We start from the raw sequence: 17,183 nt of genomic DNA, 5'->3' as shown, positions 1-17,183 counted from the left end.
ATTCATATTCTAGATTGACAAGTAACACACAGTCTAATTTTGTATTCTAACTAACTCGGCGGTTAACGAGTTTCTGTGCAGTCCTACTAGGAAGGAAAGTTATTTTATAAGCCTTTGCACTGATTTTGTGGGCTGCTATCATTCTGTATCATCATGTGTGAATATTATGAGCTCTGGCAGCATTCCTTGGTAGATGACATCAATTAATAAAGATTGATTAACACAACAATAACAATAATAATAGTTGATAAATGAAACCCGGCTAAATGATCAGTCATGCCACCAGGATAAGTAAAATGTTCAGTACTTCATATGAAAAACATTAACAAGGTCACCTTTAGGTATGTTCGTCAACACTAAGGGCAGGTCTCGGCCAAAACCTTAAGGCTTCGCCTTGTTGCAACTTCAAAGGTACGTAGGTAGGTACCTACTTACATTGTTGTAGGTTCGATTTTGAAACCATTAAGTCAACCTAGATAAAACAAAATAAAATAGCTCGATTAAATAAAGATGGTACGTAAAGATGTTAGTTGTACCTGATCAGACCTGATGCAACGACAGCCAACATAGACTCTCTAATCTGTGGAAGCAACAATCATGGTGGCGGGAACATGGACAGTTGGACGAGCCACCTCGAGCCTGACTTATCAATCAGAACTGACAGTTCGCCAACAGCAGATAGCTTGCGGCTATCTATAGGTAAACCTAGGTAGTTAGCTATACCCAAGAAAAAGTCCTTGGACATCGATATGACAGTGGAACGGCGAATAACTGTGACATTCTTTAAAACAAAAAGGCTTGTTGTTGTCCAGCTAAGGAAGGTTACCTACTTCAGCGACCTGGTATTGCATTCTGAAAGAACTGCGAAGAGTTAATATTATGACTAATAATTATTACTTATTTAGAAAGTTTTCAGCAAACTCTAATAAATCAAGCAGCTACCACGTCACCGCTGCCCGGTTATAACTCTGTACTAGCTTAGTAGATATATATACCAGTTCTAGCCTTCAGCTAGAGGCCAGAGAGCTCCTAAATGAGATGCGAGTACGAGCATGACACATGTAATTTTTTACTTGGTAACTAGTTACGTAACTAACTGAAAGATCCATAAAACAGTTGAGGATTACTCAAAATGGAATTGTTAAAACGGCACGTCTGCATCTTAACCAGTCAGTCTAAGTAGTTTCAGCAGATACAGTGTTGCAAAATAGTTATGAAACGTTTGCGCCAGAATCGAATTAAAAATACATTTTCATTAGAGAAGCCGTTTAGGCATGAATAGGTACTTTCACACTTTGGATTGTGCTCCAAATAATGATCTTCGAAATTCATAGAAATTTAATGACGACTGCCATTGTTTATTATCTAGCCCCGTACATTGAGTAGGGCTGCGGCTACACGTGATGTGTTACACAGTACACAGTAGGTATATGCATGTTCCCAGAATAGTGGAAGTTATAATTTTACCAAAAGGTAGTCGTCTCGTGCAAGAGCACCGTTACTCGATTTATTCGATACACAACTAGTAGACAACTGCTGCGTAGGAGGTTCACGCATTTTTCAACAAAGAGCTCGGATACACACTCACAATCCACTGGGACATAAGGAAGACAGCTAATATGGTGCCACTCAGAAACCGCGATGACACTCCGATCATGATCACCAGACAGTAGGATCATAATAAATTCGGTAACTTGTGAAGCGGTATGGTATAGCAACAGCGACTTTCACGAAATCAGGAATTAGCTCAGTGCTTTTAGGTTGAACACTCGCCGGTGGGATTCACTTTGCTCATAGCCGAGAAAAGAAAAGACTCAAAGCTGGAATCTGCCGATGTGTCATGACACTTAAGATAGTGTCTGGGGGGTCACTTTATATGACGAAAAACGAACTTTCAGTGCACTGCGGCGCGAGCCGCTCTATCTGTTTGTATGTATTAAACGTGCCGATTGCACGACAGCTCTCGTTCGTTCGTCTCTCATCAGTATAGAGTAACGCTCCTGTACTTACCGTGCGTCACCATTCCCATGAGCAGTCCAATGATCTTAAGGCAGTTTAGAACAAAAGCTGCATTAGACAGTTTCTTCAGCAGAGACATCGAAATAAAAAAATTATTGCACAACTATCCCCAGGAGCAGTCTACAGGTCACTTTGGGCAGTTCAGAAGAAAGCTGCTTTAATAGAATACCCTACCTCAGCGGAGGCATCAAATTGAAGTGCTATAACACTTTTAGAAGCGGTGCACGTTACCCGATTTGTTGTCATCCATGCCGATGCGGCTACGGCGACTGCAGGTGGTTACTCAGGCTTCGTTGGTGTGCCCTTGTATGGCTAACATGACCAACCTTGGCAGTAAACGTTCGTTTGCATATGCCAAAATCACTGATGAATAGCGCACGTTCCTCGATACCTTCTAAATAAGTCACTCATAATGATGGCTGATGATGATGATGACCGTGCTAGCAATAGTGCAGGCGGTTCCGCTGAGCATAAAATCTCTTCCCAGACAGGGGGCGTTTGGATCTGGCAACCAGAACAGGAGTGCCAGTTGTGCGCAGCGATGCAGGTGGGACAACACAGCCGCCAGGGCAGGAGTACATGGCTGGATCTATGCAGCGATGCAGGTAGCACAAACCGGTGGCCAGGGCCAGGACCGGGTGTATGCTGCGATGCAGGTACCACAAACCGGTGGCCAGGGCCGGGACCGGGTGTACGCTGCGATGCAGGTGGCACGAGACGGCGGCCAGCGCTGGAGCACAGGGCCGGGTGTATGCTGCGATGCAGGTGCCACGAGACGGCGGCCAGCGCAGGAGCACAGGGCCGGGTGCAGGTTACACGAAACTTCAATTTCACCGAATCGGCCTGCCTACCCTCAGCGGGTAGGTACCGGCGGATCACATTACTCGCCGCACATGCCACAATGTGAACAATGTCCCAACATACTGAAACTCGGAGCCACGTGCTTCTTGTAAAAAATCCTATGACGGTACTGGAAAGCTCCTGTTTGTAAAGCCTTACATAAGCTAAAATCAAGTGCATTATTGTAATAGCAAAGTTTTTATCAACTGTTTTCTAAAAATATTAGAAATTGAGGGTAGAAAAATATATATATATATATTTTTTTTTTTATTTTTTTTCCTGTATAAAATTAACATATGCTTTACTTAAAGCGGTCATTAATGTAAGTATCTAGCTCAAGCGCCACTAGTAGGACCGGAATATGTGATCAATCATCACCACGACTATTGAATCGGACCCTACTGCGTGGGATAAAAACCCCAAGCGCCGGAGCATTATGACCAGTGGCTGAGCTTTTAAAAGCAGTAAATAATAGCATTTTACTCACGGCTTATCAACTCAAACCTTCGTTGCGAAATCCTCAGCAATGGCTGCGTGCGCAGCAGCCGGCAGGCCCCGCGCCGCCTGGTCCGCATCACGCTACAGCTCCCGGCAGCGAGGACTCCGCAAATTCAATATTATATTTTTCCCCGTCGGAGCGAAGCCGACGAGAACCGTGGCTACATTGAGCCATTTTGCCGAAGTGTTCACTTCAAAAATCAAAAACCAACTGAGGCGCTCGGGCGACTCACTCTATTTATATAGGCACCCGCACCTTGCAAATTAAAGGTGGAGAGAAAAATGGACTTTATTTAGCTGTCACTGTGACCCTTATGATGCCGAACACGGAGAAAGTCGAAACGCCATATCTCACAATGTTTAACTAGGTTTCAGATAGGCTCAGACTACATAATATCTCATACTTGTAAAAAAACTTTTTAGATTACTAGAACTGAGATTTTGATCCATATTTGAAAATTTCAAAACAAAACGATAAAACCAAGCAAAAGAAATCCAATAAGTAAACATTTGTATTGTATCATACATGCATGTTTTTCACTCTTACTGTATCATGATGATGATGATGATGATGATGATACTGTATGACTATGACATATCACTGGCGGACCCGAGCAAGACCCGACAGCGTTGGCTTGTCAACCTGTGAACCTGTCATTGTCAGTGTCAAGTGAATGTCAAATTATCAAAACAGAATCGGAGGATTCAGAGGTTATGTTGTTAATTAGTAAATTTCTCAAAATAAATAAAATTTAATTGTTTCTTGTATTGGAAGCTCGTAAAACCACAAACCATGTTAACTGTACGTGCTTTTTCTTCCAACAATATTTCTATCATAAATATAATTAAGGTTTTTGCAAGTACAGAGGCCTCTTCTAAAACTATGCAAATTCCGAATCCTAAGAAAATATCTACAGACATGATAGGTCCCGTGGATCCTGTATCAAATTTACGTCGTATCATATTTAAACAGCCTCCAAAAGAGAGTGACCTTGAGAAAAGATACAGATTGCTGAGAAGTGAAGTGCAGGAGTGGAACCAAACATTTTGGACTCAACACAACACCAGATTCTTCCAGGTAAAATGATTTGTAGTATACTCTGTTATTTTATAGGTAAAAATACAAGCTCTTTTGGTAACTGGACATGTTATGTTATGTAAGAAAAGATAGTGCAGTTTACCCCAGCAGTCTTTACAGTGTAAAACCAAAATAGGTACTTACCAAAAAATTTCATGCTTTTATTAATATTTTCATGGCGGAATTATTAAGTAGACCTAGATTTATTGTAGACATTATTTTAATACCATTGATACCAATAGTCAACAACAAAACATTATTTTGTCAGTTATTATCATTAGTAAAGTAATACTGTTAAAATATGTGGGGAAATCTCACACACGGACATCCAACGCCTAGCTAGACAGAGCCTGTAAATTTACTACTACTATTGTCCTATTTCATTACAGGAGAGAGAAGCTTACCTGAAAAAGAACCTCCCAGAAGGACAACAGAACTTGACAGCCGATGAAATGAGTGTCTTCTACAAAGAATTCCTAGACAAAAACTATAAGGCTCATACTAACTACAATGTTGAATGGTACCGAAAGAATTTTACACTGCTAGGTTTAGCCATCAAAATAAAGTTTGCAAATGTTTTATATAAATTAAAATTAGTACCATTTTAAATGTTTATAATGTTAGTAAGTAATCAGATCTTAGAAAGTATTGTGTTTAAAATTATATAATTACTTATACAGTAAGTAGACACTATGGGATGTTTAATAATTGTCAGTATTAAAATATAATGTTTTTGTTTATTTATTATTTTACTTGATTTACGTTGTTTATGAGTAATTATGGAGATAGCCTGGAATGTTACTAAAATCAAGTTACATTTTCTGACATACAAAGTAGCACTCCAAGCACACCTCATGGTATAGTAATATATATACCTACTCCCACACCTCAAAGAAGGGAAAACTTGGAAATACTTTCCATAGACTAATATTGGATACTATCATCACATGGAAGTATTAAGTACTTAACATAGTGTTTTTTTTTGCTCAGTGGTACTAACAAGGTAGGTACTAACTAGCACTTATACTTCCATGCATTTTCATGAAAATCATGAAACATTTGACAGTAAATTTATTGATGACTAATTCAACTTTTTATTTTTATTTTTATTGGACCCATAGCGGACCACATTATAGTGTGTCAAATACACATTATAGTGCTCCTCAGGTCCGCTCATTGGTTATATTATAGTCTGCTTATGCACTCAGACCGCAAGTAGGTAGTATTTGACATAATAAGGATTTTGCATGGATTTTGAGTTTTGGCCATTGATCACAGAGTACATTAAACGCCATTAATTGTTGATATTGATATGTCATATTATTATTATTTTTTGAAACTACATTAAAATTTGAGGTTTTTATTGAGTTGTACTAGTTAAAAATATTAATCTTGTACTACAATGTACATAGCATTCAAGTGGCTTTTATGTCTTTCACTATTGATGTGGATTGGGATCTGTTTCGTTGAATTAATACATAAGAGAAGTAAAGATATTGTTGAACAAGGTATTTTAGCTAAGACTGCACGGCTAGTATGGCCATAATAAGACAACATGTCAAGTGACTGTTTAAATTAAGTCACTTTTTGATATCAGTCTTAAATGTTAGCATAGGGTGTACATGGGACTCGTTTTATTTGTGTGATTGTGTGTGAGTCCCAGTGACACTGTAACTTTTCTGCTCTGTGCAAATAGGTTTTTCAAATGTTATATTTTTCCGAAAATCTCTCATTTGTGGTTGTTGTTTGTATTGTCTATGGTTTTTTGACAATTAAAATGTCACCAAACGTCAAACTTGAAGAAAATTTTGACTGTTTGGTGCTTTTGAAAGTTTCGAGTGTAATATTTTGGTAAAATTACTTTGCTTTGCGCTACCCCATGGATTCATATTGGCTCATTAAACTACTTTATTGAGTTTCTTGGACATCGTCTCATCAAATGATATACGACCAAGCTTGCTCCCGACCAAGCACGCTCAGATTCCTTGGGAGCTCCTGCTATCGGCAGCCGTCGATGCATCGGATCCCTGAGACGAAGAACAAAAACAGCATGCCACCTGACTGATGACCCACCCACTGTCTACCCGGACACAGGAGCTAGAAGGCCTTGAGAAAAAAGCCCGGGCAGGATCATGACGGGCGCAGCAGAATATCATCTTCGATGCTTGTCCCACGGCCTGACTGAATAATATTTATATAATCAATGGAAGGAAATAACAGTAGGTAAGTGCCAGTACCCGTGACATGTTATTATAATTGGGCATATGCACACAAAACAACTCAAAAAACTTTTTTAAATGGCACTACTTGGTCGGCTAGGCCTAAACCCTTCCTTCATTGGAAGGAAACCCGTACGCCAGCAGTGGGGACGTCATGGGTTATGATGATGATGAAGATGACAATAGGAGTCATAATCTTAGTTCATAAGTATAACTAAAATCTAATGAAACATTTTTGTTTGTTACAGAACATTGAAATTGGCTTGTAGGCAAGACGGAAGATGGTCAAAACCGGTCAGAAATTAATGGCCTAGACACGGTTGGAGAGCTCTTGTTGGCAGAAACCACCTGAAGATGGTCAGATGACATCAGCAACCTTGTGGTGATACAATGAACCGGAGCGGCACCGAAGTGAAAAAGTTGAAGAACTTGGCATACATACTATGAGACCCATTTGATGACTGATATAAGCCAAGTTCAGACTGATTATTGTGATAGTTGATAACTAAGAATACCTAATATGCTTTTATGGTGTGTGAAATAGTATACTTTTTATAATTTATTAATTAAAAGTTTAATAAATGTTATACTTACCTAAAGAAACTATTATATTTTTATATTCGTTTAATTTAGTTGTACATGCTAGCATACCCACTTATTTTTTTTATAGTTAGTGTGTTGTTGATAAATAATAAAGACTGACTGACTAGGGTTTGTCACTGTGGTGAAAGGATTAGTCGCTGACTACCCGGTGTGCGGATTAGAATCAGTCCCTGACTGCTCGGTGTGCCGGATGTATTCAATGTACAGTTTATATGATTTACATTTCGTGAACTCCACATTTAGCATTCAAACTATCCAATTAGCCACTTCATTACCTACATACTTTGACGTGAATAGGCAAACTTAAAGTATATGGGAGACAACTGAAAATAAGTGGTTTGTTCATAAGGGCAAACATATGCGCTGAGTTGCTTCCCTTTTGGTCTGCTTCAACACACACATACCTCTACCTCTACACTCATTGCCTCTTAATTTAACTGTACAAATGTTTAAGTGGAACAAATTAATGTGTATCTATCTAACTTATTAGCCCATGTCAGCGACAGGATTTGAATCCACATCTCTTCCGTGAGGGGCGGGCGCTTAACCGTCTGAGCTAACACCGCTACATATAAGTAATATACTTAATGTATAATTTTAGTCAAATAAAAAAGAGGATGTGTGTTTTGACAAATGTTGTTTTTAAAGCATTTTAAACGGGTTATTAGAGTCCCGGATCATCCTCCCTATAAGTATTATAGTAATTTTCCTTTTCTGCATCTCTTCTTGTAGAGCAAGGATGAAATTAACAAAAACTAAACAAATAATTATTTGTGTCACATGTTATCACCACCTTCGAACTTGAGTGATATAATGCTACCTAAACAAATGTCAAACTGAGACATGTGTGGATAAATTGGTACACCCATGTTAGGAAATAAGACAAATCTTCCAATCTCGCTGTCAAAATTGTAACTCACATCTTGTAGTGATTATTTCGTGTTGGCCATGTTAGCGTTTGTGAGGACAACTGGTATCACACAATTTGTTGCAACTAGCTGTCATTTATATCTTGTCACCGCCATACTGTGCTACGCGTGCTGATGTAAACCATGCTCATAGTACTTCGTACGATCATTACATAGTTGCAGATTTAAATTCTCCATAATATTTTATTCCGCAGAAATAATAGACGAAATATACAGAAACAGAAGTGCTTCGAATCGTAATATGGGGTTAATAAAACATAAGAATAACAATCCCAAGTACCACCAGGCAAACACGGGTCTCTATCATTTTGCTATTTTTATATTTGTGGCATTCACTCTAATGAACAGAAAGGAAATAATTTTACGTACAAGGTTTAAAATAATGGAGAAATGTTACTACCTCGATTTGAACAAAACCGCCAAAATGTATGGTGTTGCCGCACTCGACACTTTAAGAAAACTAACTTCAAAATTCCGAGTTGCTATGAACAAAAGCCTGAAGTTAACATGGGGAGTAATTTTAGACCTAGCACTAAAAATGAAAAAATATGCGGACAAAAAAGATCCAAAAATAAATTTGTTGCTACTAGAGAAGTTAAAGGAAGTCGGGGAACAGAAGAATAACATGGGTCACCTTCTCCTTGCTGCCATACAGGAATGTAATAGTATGAGACATCAGTTACAGATGGAGATCACATCAAAAAATAAGCTTATAAAATGTATTGAAGACAACAAAAGCTTATTAAAAGAAAGTCAAAATAAATGTGCCCATATCAAAAATTTACATATAACAGCTCAGTATGAAAAAAATGTTCTGAAAGCTCGGCTTAGACAAGTTTCTAGGGAAAAAGATGACTGTAAAAGGTTAATTGCTAAGTTAATTCATAAAATAAATGAGTCCAAAAACTACGAACTTATTACACTTTGTTCCAATATGTTCAGGCCGTCACAAGACAGCTCATTGAAAAGGGGCGAAAATAGTGAAAAAACTAATAATTTAGAAAATTTAAGTGGGCACAATTCCAAAGGAATTTATATTAAGGACGACTCGCAAGTAACGCACATTTCAAAGATACATCAGCAGACATCTCAGACTTCAAGTTACTTACCACTAAAAGAAACAGCTGCAGAATGCATATGGACAACTAAAAATAAAGATGGACTCTTGGAGAAAATTTTTGAATACGGCTATGATTCCAAACACGATAATAGTGGGGACACCAGAAGAATAAGACGAATAAGGGAATACTCTGTACAGTGTGATAAAGAGTGTCAATTGGATTATCAAAGGTAAGCATTTGAAGGACCTATTATTAGGTACTTAGGTATAATCAGTTTTATGAGTTTGATTTTACAACTGTCTAAAATCTTACACCGCCTCTCTCTTGGAGGTAAGTAGTAATTTGGAATGGAATCCGAAATCCAGTACCTAGATAGGTAGTTTGAAGCGATCACATGTGTCCGTCCGAATATGACCAACATCTAAGAGGTTAGGTCTATCTAAGGATTAGTCGTTATCTACAATAAAATACTTACCTACCACCATGGAAGTAGAGAAAAAGATTTTTTCTACTCTCAAGCCTACCACAGATAATTAACGACAAAAATTAAGTAAGAAAACATTATTTGCAGATTGGAAGCTGTTGTGACTCAAAGAATAAGATGCCAAAATCAAAACTTTTTAACGGGATCAGAAGCATTTAAAAACTTTCTGGAAAATAATATGAATTCGTTAAATTCTCCTAAACGTTGTTAAAATAGGTTTACCAAATGATAACACAACATCGGCGTTTATTATTTTGAGGCATTTTTTTGAACATTCGGTCCCTAGTTGTCAATAAAGTACTTGTAATATTAAGTTGTTTCACCTACTTTTATTTTGACTCTCGAGAAAGAACAAAATATTATGTTTCCATCATGGAAGTAACTTCCATGGTTTCCATTTACGTTTTGTAGAATTTGTAGTTTTTTTTGAGAGTGTACCTACTTATAACATAACTTTATTTTTTACTAAACTAAAAAGCAGGGGAAAAATATTGTGAAGCTGGCAACATAGGCCTTTGTTTTGGTTTTTGATTTCGAGTTTTCAGCCAGTAAAACTTAAACGTACTTAATACTTATTTTTAAATAAATAAGAGAAGCTCACAAGCTTCCAGTTAAAGTTTGAAATAGATAGAAATACCTACAAATCAGTGCGTACCTACTGTTTAATAAAAATCGTGAAATCCGTTTATTCTCTAATGTCCTGGTACAATCGTCTATCAGTCTATCGAGGCTGCCAGGATAAAGATTTAAAGTTTCTATCACGATTCTATTAAATAACACCTGCCTACAACCTACCTAATAGGTATTATGGATTCATTAAAAAAATTAAACACCGAGACTGTTAAATGGAAATCAATCAAGAATGACGGTTTAAACTTGGAATACGCTATAGCAATACCAAGAGATGTAGCTGATGAACTCTTCGTAGAGTTTGAAAATTGTTTACAATACTTCACAGGTGATTTGGCAAAAGTGAAGTAAGTAGAATTCTGCAATAATTACTCTCAATTTATTACTCATCAAAATTAAATACTTTGTCTCTTGCTCTGACACTATAGGTAATGTCAGAGCAAGAGGTCATAGATTTAATATTGTTTAACTTAGTTATGCAAGACACCCGAAGGGTCACTTTTACCAAACGCTAAACGTATTTAAATCAAATTTTAAATACATTTTTGTACTGACAGACGTATGACAGGCTACTAAATACGTTTAGCGTTTGGTGAAATTCCACCTAAGACTAGTAAGTAGAAGTAATTCATATTAATTTTACAAGTCTTCCATTTCTTTCTCTTGAATTTAAGGGATTTTTCGTAACATTATGATTTGCGGCTTGTTTCAGGGTATTCGGTAAAGTGTATCCTTTACCTCGACAGCAAGTGGCGTATGGAAATCCGGGTATAACATATAAATACTCAGGGACTACTATACCGGCGTTACCATGGCCAGTGCCTGTATTGGCACTGAAAGATTTTTTATTCAAAATTAAAGGAATAAATTATGATTTTGTATTGGTTAACAAGTAAGTTAAGATATAAATTAAATAAGAGTGATCACAATTTTGTCAAATTGTAAACAGTTTTTTTTATTGTTTACGTCGTGGTCATTTAGTGATAACTTTAATAAGTACTTGCTACTTTTTGTATAATGAGTGTTGGTTTTTCATTATCTTAAATACATTTTAACAGGTATAGAAATGGCCACGACCACATGGGGGAACACCAAGACAATGAACCTGAATTGGATGCTACATATCCTATTGCATCTATCTCATTTGGAGAGGTGCGAACATTTATTCTTAAACATAAAGATGCCCGTAAAACTGGAAACGAAAAGAAACAAATTCCAACTGGTTAGTATTGGGTATATTTTATTTTAAATCTTCATACTTATTGATAGTAACAGAGCCATCGATATTTCTAAGCTTATAAAACATATAACGTAACAATCGCGCCTCGTAAGTTACTGTTTGTTTTGCTTTTGTGTTTGCATCTTCCTCTTGAAACGGATTATCTATGACAGTGTTTATACGGCGACCGTGTGTCTCACATCCTTCTAAAAACTGCAAGCAATCTTTGATAGTAGTATCTTTAACAACAATTAAATGTTTGGATAAGTTTTCCAAAAAGGATATGAAGCATCTTTTAGCATAAAACCATGTATCAGTTCCCAAACGCTTATTGAATGGCTCCAACGACTTTATCACACGTGATATACCAAACTCATAATTGCCTTTTGCACAGTACAATGTTCCAATGACTAGATTGACTATGCATAAGTGGTAGAACTTTTTTTGGGGATCTTCAAAAATTTGTTGTTCTTCCTCTTTTTCAATCTTGCGCATTATGTCTTCAGCCTCTTCGTTTTGTGAAGTCATTATATAAGATACACATAAATTGGCCAGCACCACGGCACTTACGTCTAGTATATTGTCGTATTGTTTTTTAACGATTGGTTCGTAAAAACTAGCGGCTTCTTTATATTTGTTTTCTTGCATGAATAAAACATGAGCCACATTCAATCGCCACACGTCGGATTCATTACAAAATTCTACAGATTTTCTGAATATCTTCTCAACTTGGCTGTAATTTTCCATATCCCAGTATATTTTTGCTTGCGCCATAACAACTGGTATGTACCGTTCTAGCGCTTCCTCATATTCCACCACAGCTTTTTTCACCTGGTCATTGTCGCCTTGTGATCTACTTTCTTGAACCACTTTTGTGAGTTTTCTTAATTGTTCTGCATGTTTAGATGCTATATCTTCATACTTTTGAAAAGCTTCTTCTGGTGATGTTTGACTGGTAATAACCGCATCCAAAAAATCATACAGATATGGAGTCAAATATTTGTAAGTGAATTGGGCATTCTCTGCTAGAACATCAGCAGCAAGGTCATAGTATTCAAACTTACAATAGAGAAGTAACAAGTTAGCAAATGTTTCTGGTGGAAATGGATCTTGTTGCAAAAGAAAATGCAGCTTTTCAAATCCGTCAGTTGGTTTTAAATCTATTGATGTCAGAGCTAAATTATGCAATGTTACAGCATCTAACTCGTGTTCATGTCTAGGTGGCATGTCGTTTAATGCTTCTCTTGCGGATTCTACATTTTTCAGTTGAAACTCAATTGCTGCTTTGAGATTAAATACTTCAGTTAATGCAGTCTCATGAAGAGTTAGTGTGTTTCCAACAGATTTTACCTCAGATGAATCAGACTGCATGCCTATTGCCAACTCTGGGTGATCTCTTATTCCTCGTTCAATAACAAGAGTTACGTGCTTAAGAGCTTGTGGGTATTCTTTGAGTTGGAAATAGCATAGAGCTACATTATAATGCAAGTGGGCATTGAAACCCATCACATTGAGACTTCGTGAGAATTTTTGTAATGCTTCCTCGTACTGTCCATCTTTGTATAAAAGACATCCCAAATTGATATCTTTATCAGCATCGTCATGGGGATATGAATCTACCAAGCTTTTTGCTGCTAAAGTATCTTCCTCTCCGTATTTGATAGCGGATTGTAATTTCATGACTTTTCTTTCCAGTTCTGGTGCAGATATATTTACTGTTACTTTATAAGACTCATCAAACATAGATGCTTCATAGAGAGCTTGGGCAAAATAAAATTTATATTCAGGTACATCGGGGTGCATGGCAGAAAGTTGTTCATAGCAGTTTGCCGCCTCGACAAAGGATTGCGTTCTAAAGTAACAATAGCCCAGTAGAGACAATCCAGCACGGTTTGGATTGAAATTAATTGCATCATTGAGAGCTTTTATTGCGTCTTCATATCTCGCTTCTTTTATCTGTGAAATAATTGGATATTTAATAATAAACTAGGTACTGTAAAAGTATACATCTTAAGTACTTATATCATGTTTTATTTTGTTTACAAAGTCTCATACTGTTGGGTATCGATTTGTTTGCATAAATCTTCGGCGCGTGCGAGTGACAAAGATATTAACTTTGTTGCATTACATTACAAGTGTTCATAATCACAATGATCCTAATTCCACATGCGTCATAGCGATAAACATTAGCTGCGTGTATAGAATCGCATAGAATAAATAAAAGAAACTAACTTAGGTACTGTAGGTACCGTTAAGTACATTTAAAACAAAATCTCACACCTTCAGACTATAGAAAAATAAGTAGGTTGCTCTTGCTACTAGCCAGATCCCGTGTATTTAGTTACGTGAACAAAATATCTAAGCTTCTTGGTGCTTTAACAGTACATAAAGTTATCGCATTTAACCGTTAATCTTTTTTTATCGTCACTCGCCTTGCTAACGATTTATTATCCGTGTTCCGTATAATGATATCAGTCAAATCTTAAAGCAATTTAGGTACCCACGTAGTTATAATACTGTAATGATAATTTTATTTTTTCCGATAAGAGTTTGGTTATCATTATCACTCAAAGGATTCGGGGAGGCAATGTAGCTAGAGACCTTTGATCGTATGATGAGGATGGGACTGATTGATTTGACCTGAATAGGTAGTAATTAATTACAGCCTAGGTAGTTACGATATTTATTATGCAACTATATCACTTACCATACTGTAAATAGTTTTTGTATATTGACCGTCTTTAATTTGTGAATAATCCATTATGTAGACTAATTCCCCTTAAATTATTATTTAAAGATACCTATTTAATTATTTCTATTGCACTTATATTTCTGTTGGATGTGTTTGATAAACTGTTACCATAGTTACCCACAGAGTAGGTAATATAGTAGTAAGAGACCGGACTTCCTTAGAATGAAAACACAAAGTTTGGATAATGAATCATTACCAACCTGTGTCACTTAAACCAGTCAGTGCTGCCAACATTGCAAACACAAAATAGTGATGTACCAAAATAGTGATGTACCTAGGTATTATTTCATATCGATAATCGACGCTTCTTGTAATGGTTGACGTAGGTATACACTACAAGAAATCGTTACGATCATTCTGCATAGTTCGAACGGTATCGATAACTCGTAGCATGTATGTTATAAAACTGTACATTAACATATTTACAACGAATTATCGGTGCTCTTAGAACTGTGTAGTCTGGCCGTAACGATTTCTCTTTTTGTATATGGCTAAAGCTAGTCAGTTTTTAAATGCTTTTCTTTTTGTTTAACTACTATGCAGTACCTATACGACTTGTTTTAGTATGTATGTCATCAATCCCCTTATAAATTAGAAGTTAATCAAAAAGTAAAACAGTTTTTGATCAGTAAAAGATTTGATATAAACAAATGTTTTTGTTTTTTATTTAACAATATATTATATGTATATACATTTATACATATGTACTAGCATTTCCCGCGAGCTTTGCTTCACCTTGAAAGATTTTCCCGTGGGAAATATTTTTTCCTGCTAAATCCCATTCCTGTAGAAATTTAGCAATATCCTATTGTAACTAAGCTTTAAGTTTACTAAGGTACCTGCATGCCAAATTTCAAGCGTCTAACTTAGATTTGGTTTAGATTTTTCATACAAAAATATTATCCCGCTAATTTCCGTTCCCGTGGGAATTTCGGAAATTTCTTTCTTAGTGCTCACCTACACTACCTAAGGAACCTACTTGCCAAGTCTCATCATTGTAGCTTGAGCCGTTTGGCCTGTACGTTGATGTCTATTCTATTCTATTCTGGTAGGGGGTGAAGATCCTGTACGTGGCTCTCTCGAGTGGAACGTTTGTACATATCCCCTTGATTTCAGCAAAGTCCTGTCGTGTCGTGTGTACTTCTACAGCACATTGTACTGGTGGAATATTGGTCATGTTATTATCTGTAGAACATGATGCACCTTGTCCTGTAAAATAATCAATTAAGAAATAGTTAGAAAAACATAGGTAAATGCCACTCAATGGAACAAATTCAATTGTAATTGTACAGTCCCCCTCACATATTAACAATGCTTCTGGGAGGGGTTAGGTTTCTCTGCCCCTGGGTGTACATAATGTGTATTATAAAATCTACTAACAATACCTACTCTTCTTTCATAAGTTTCAAAGGAAATTCTTTTACTATTTCATCAGAGAGTGGCTTTAGAGTTAGTCTTAGCCTTGGAACCGCAGTTTTTTTCAACCGACTCTTCTTCGTATTAAAATCTCTAGCATTGAAGTGATTTCCACATGTAAATTTTAGCTGGTGCAGTTTTTCAATGGGAACATATGCTAAATCTTCCTAGCCCGTAGCTATTACCCATGTTTTACACCTGAGAAAAATATCGATAGTTTTAAAATTCTCTCATCCCAATCCCAACACTATATTTTGAAATGAAACGGAGCAAATTATGTTTTCTTACAGAAATATCCCTTTATATCGAGGAAGATACGTTGCTTTACTTATAGCTACTTATTTTTTACTTACCGAGATACGTCCAAAGGAAATCTGGCCATAAAAAAACGTCTTTGGCCGTCTTTACAATTCGATTACAGTCCACATATTTCGCACTTTCTTGTTAACATTTTGGTAGTGATTTTATTGTTTTAGACACCACATACACTTAAAAGGAAACTGATTCTATCCACTTTTTCATTAACATGGTATTATTGTACTTATAACAAATTGAAAATTTAAATATAACCGACATTGAACAAAACGACTGACAGCAGTGAGTGACACAGACCACAGAGTAGGTAATATAGCACAGAGTAGGTAAATGACAGATGACATTTTATACAGAGTATAGTGCGACAAACTTATCTGTTCCGGTGAGAGCGAACTAAATTGATCCATATCTCATTATATACTAATGAATTATATATTGATATAATAGATTAGATGGGTTTATTGAAACCACAAGAGCGAATTACCACTACTGGTAAACTTAAAATCTTATAGAGTGAAGAAATATTACACATTTACGTGAGCTGTCACCGGAACAGATAAGTTTGTGGCACTGTAGGTAATTTTATGAGACATGAAAGGTTAGAGGAAGTGAGTGAGATAGAATGACTCCACCATAAACAAAACGATCCAAACTCCATACATTTGTGTTTGAAGCTCGTTTGAAGTTATAAGTTGCCACAGACTGTAGTTACCTACCAATAACCATAACCACTTCTTGCGTCATAGTTCTAAAACCACAGACAGTATACCTAGTTCTTAGAGTAAAAAAATGTTCCTTGGCCCGATTGGCCCCTACCGAGTTGATCCTACTGCCTTTCTGACACTTATATTAAATAAATATTTATTTCATTTCAGTAAAACTCGAGTTGGAACATGGTAGTATTTTGCTGATGAATCCTCCAACTAACGAAGTCTGGTACCATTCATTACCAACAAGAAAAAAAATAACAGGAGCTCGAATTAATTTCACATTTAGAAAAATGAAAACAATATAAATTATATTTACAAAATATAAATGTTTTATTACCATTCAAATGTTTCCCCATTTATATGGATTTTATTTTAAAATGGCAACACAGATTTCAACTGTCAGAAAGAAA

At 36.5% G+C, this 17,183-nt stretch overlaps 4 protein-coding genes and 1 long non-coding RNA gene across 5 annotated transcripts; 4 read left to right on the top strand and 1 right to left on the bottom strand.

The window, feature by feature from the left end:
- Window positions 1–4,018: 4,018 nt before the first annotated feature.
- LOC105382928 (COA8 family protein CG14806, mitochondrial) lies at window positions 4,019–5,056 on the top strand. The gene is made up of 2 exons (XM_011552913.3): window positions 4,019–4,435; window positions 4,825–5,056. The coding sequence occupies exons 1-2, from the start codon at window positions 4,151–4,153 to the stop codon at window positions 5,041–5,043; spliced, it is 504 nt and encodes a 167-aa protein (XP_011551215.3). The 5' UTR covers window positions 4,019–4,150; the 3' UTR covers window positions 5,044–5,056.
- Window positions 5,057–5,620: 564 nt separating this feature from the next.
- On the top strand, window positions 5,621–9,986 carry LOC105382927. The gene is made up of 3 exons (XM_011552912.3): window positions 5,621–5,943; window positions 8,381–9,476; window positions 9,819–9,986. Exons 1-3 carry the CDS (start codon window positions 5,838–5,840, stop codon window positions 9,940–9,942), a joined length of 1,326 nt encoding a protein of 441 aa, XP_011551214.3. The 5' UTR covers window positions 5,621–5,837; the 3' UTR covers window positions 9,943–9,986.
- Window positions 6,004–8,161, top strand: LOC125489111. Its single transcript, XR_007266746.1, has 2 exons — window positions 6,004–6,658; window positions 6,903–8,161. It is a non-coding gene; the product is annotated as an uncharacterized LOC125489111 (long non-coding RNA).
- A 235-nt stretch (window positions 9,987–10,221) lies between the features above and the next one.
- LOC105382955 (DNA oxidative demethylase ALKBH2) lies at window positions 10,222–17,093 on the top strand. The gene is made up of 4 exons (XM_038117544.2): window positions 10,222–10,708; window positions 11,074–11,253; window positions 11,420–11,583; window positions 16,939–17,093. Exons 1-4 carry the CDS (start codon window positions 10,539–10,541, stop codon window positions 17,076–17,078), a joined length of 654 nt encoding a protein of 217 aa, XP_037973472.2. The 5' UTR covers window positions 10,222–10,538; the 3' UTR covers window positions 17,079–17,093.
- On the bottom strand, window positions 11,579–14,447 carry LOC105382925 (tetratricopeptide repeat protein 30A). The gene is made up of 2 exons (XM_011552911.3): window positions 14,288–14,447; window positions 11,579–13,536 (listed from the first exon to the last, which is right to left on the bottom strand). Exons 1-2 carry the CDS (start codon window positions 14,339–14,341, stop codon window positions 11,602–11,604), a joined length of 1,989 nt encoding a protein of 662 aa, XP_011551213.1. The 5' UTR covers window positions 14,342–14,447; the 3' UTR covers window positions 11,579–11,601.
- Window positions 17,094–17,183: the final 90 nt, after the last annotated feature.

This window comes from Plutella xylostella, chromosome 10, assembly GCF_932276165.1.
Source record: "Plutella xylostella chromosome 10, ilPluXylo3.1, whole genome shotgun sequence".
In the NCBI taxonomy this organism is placed as follows: domain Eukaryota; kingdom Metazoa; phylum Arthropoda; class Insecta; order Lepidoptera; family Plutellidae; genus Plutella; species Plutella xylostella.
Note: the sequence above shows the minus strand (reverse complement) of the source record. Positions and strands in the feature narration are given on the sequence as shown.

Excerpts from the sequence above, each read along its gene's own strand:
- LOC105382927 (XM_011552912.3), top strand. The coding sequence starts at position 5,838 with ATGTACATAGCATTCAAGTGGCTTTTATGTCTTTCACTATTGATGTGG. Across the intron at positions 5,944-8,380 it reads TAAAGATATTGTTGAACAAG|AAATAATAGACGAAATATAC; the intron begins GTATTTTAGCTA and ends TTTATTCCGCAG. Across the intron at positions 9,477-9,818 it reads TGTCAATTGGATTATCAAAG|ATTGGAAGCTGTTGTGACTC; the intron begins GTAAGCATTTGA and ends CATTATTTGCAG.
- LOC105382928 (XM_011552913.3), top strand. The coding sequence starts at position 4,151 with ATGTTAACTGTACGTGCTTTTTCTTCCAACAATATTTCTATCATAAAT. Across the intron at positions 4,436-4,824 it reads ACAACACCAGATTCTTCCAG|GAGAGAGAAGCTTACCTGAA; the intron begins GTAAAATGATTT and ends ATTTCATTACAG.
- LOC105382925 (XM_011552911.3), bottom strand. The coding sequence starts at position 14,341 with ATGGATTATTCACAAATTAAAGACGGTCAATATACAAAAACTATTTAC. Across the intron at positions 13,537-14,287 it reads CAAAAACTATTTACAGTATG|ATAAAAGAAGCGAGATATGA; the intron begins GTAAGTGATATA and ends ATTATTTCACAG.
- LOC105382955 (XM_038117544.2), top strand. The coding sequence starts at position 10,539 with ATGGATTCATTAAAAAAATTAAACACCGAGACTGTTAAATGGAAATCA. Across the intron at positions 10,709-11,073 it reads GGTGATTTGGCAAAAGTGAA|GGTATTCGGTAAAGTGTATC; the intron begins GTAAGTAGAATT and ends GGCTTGTTTCAG. Across the intron at positions 11,584-16,938 it reads AAAGAAACAAATTCCAACTG|TAAAACTCGAGTTGGAACAT; the intron begins GTTAGTATTGGG and ends ATTTCATTTCAG.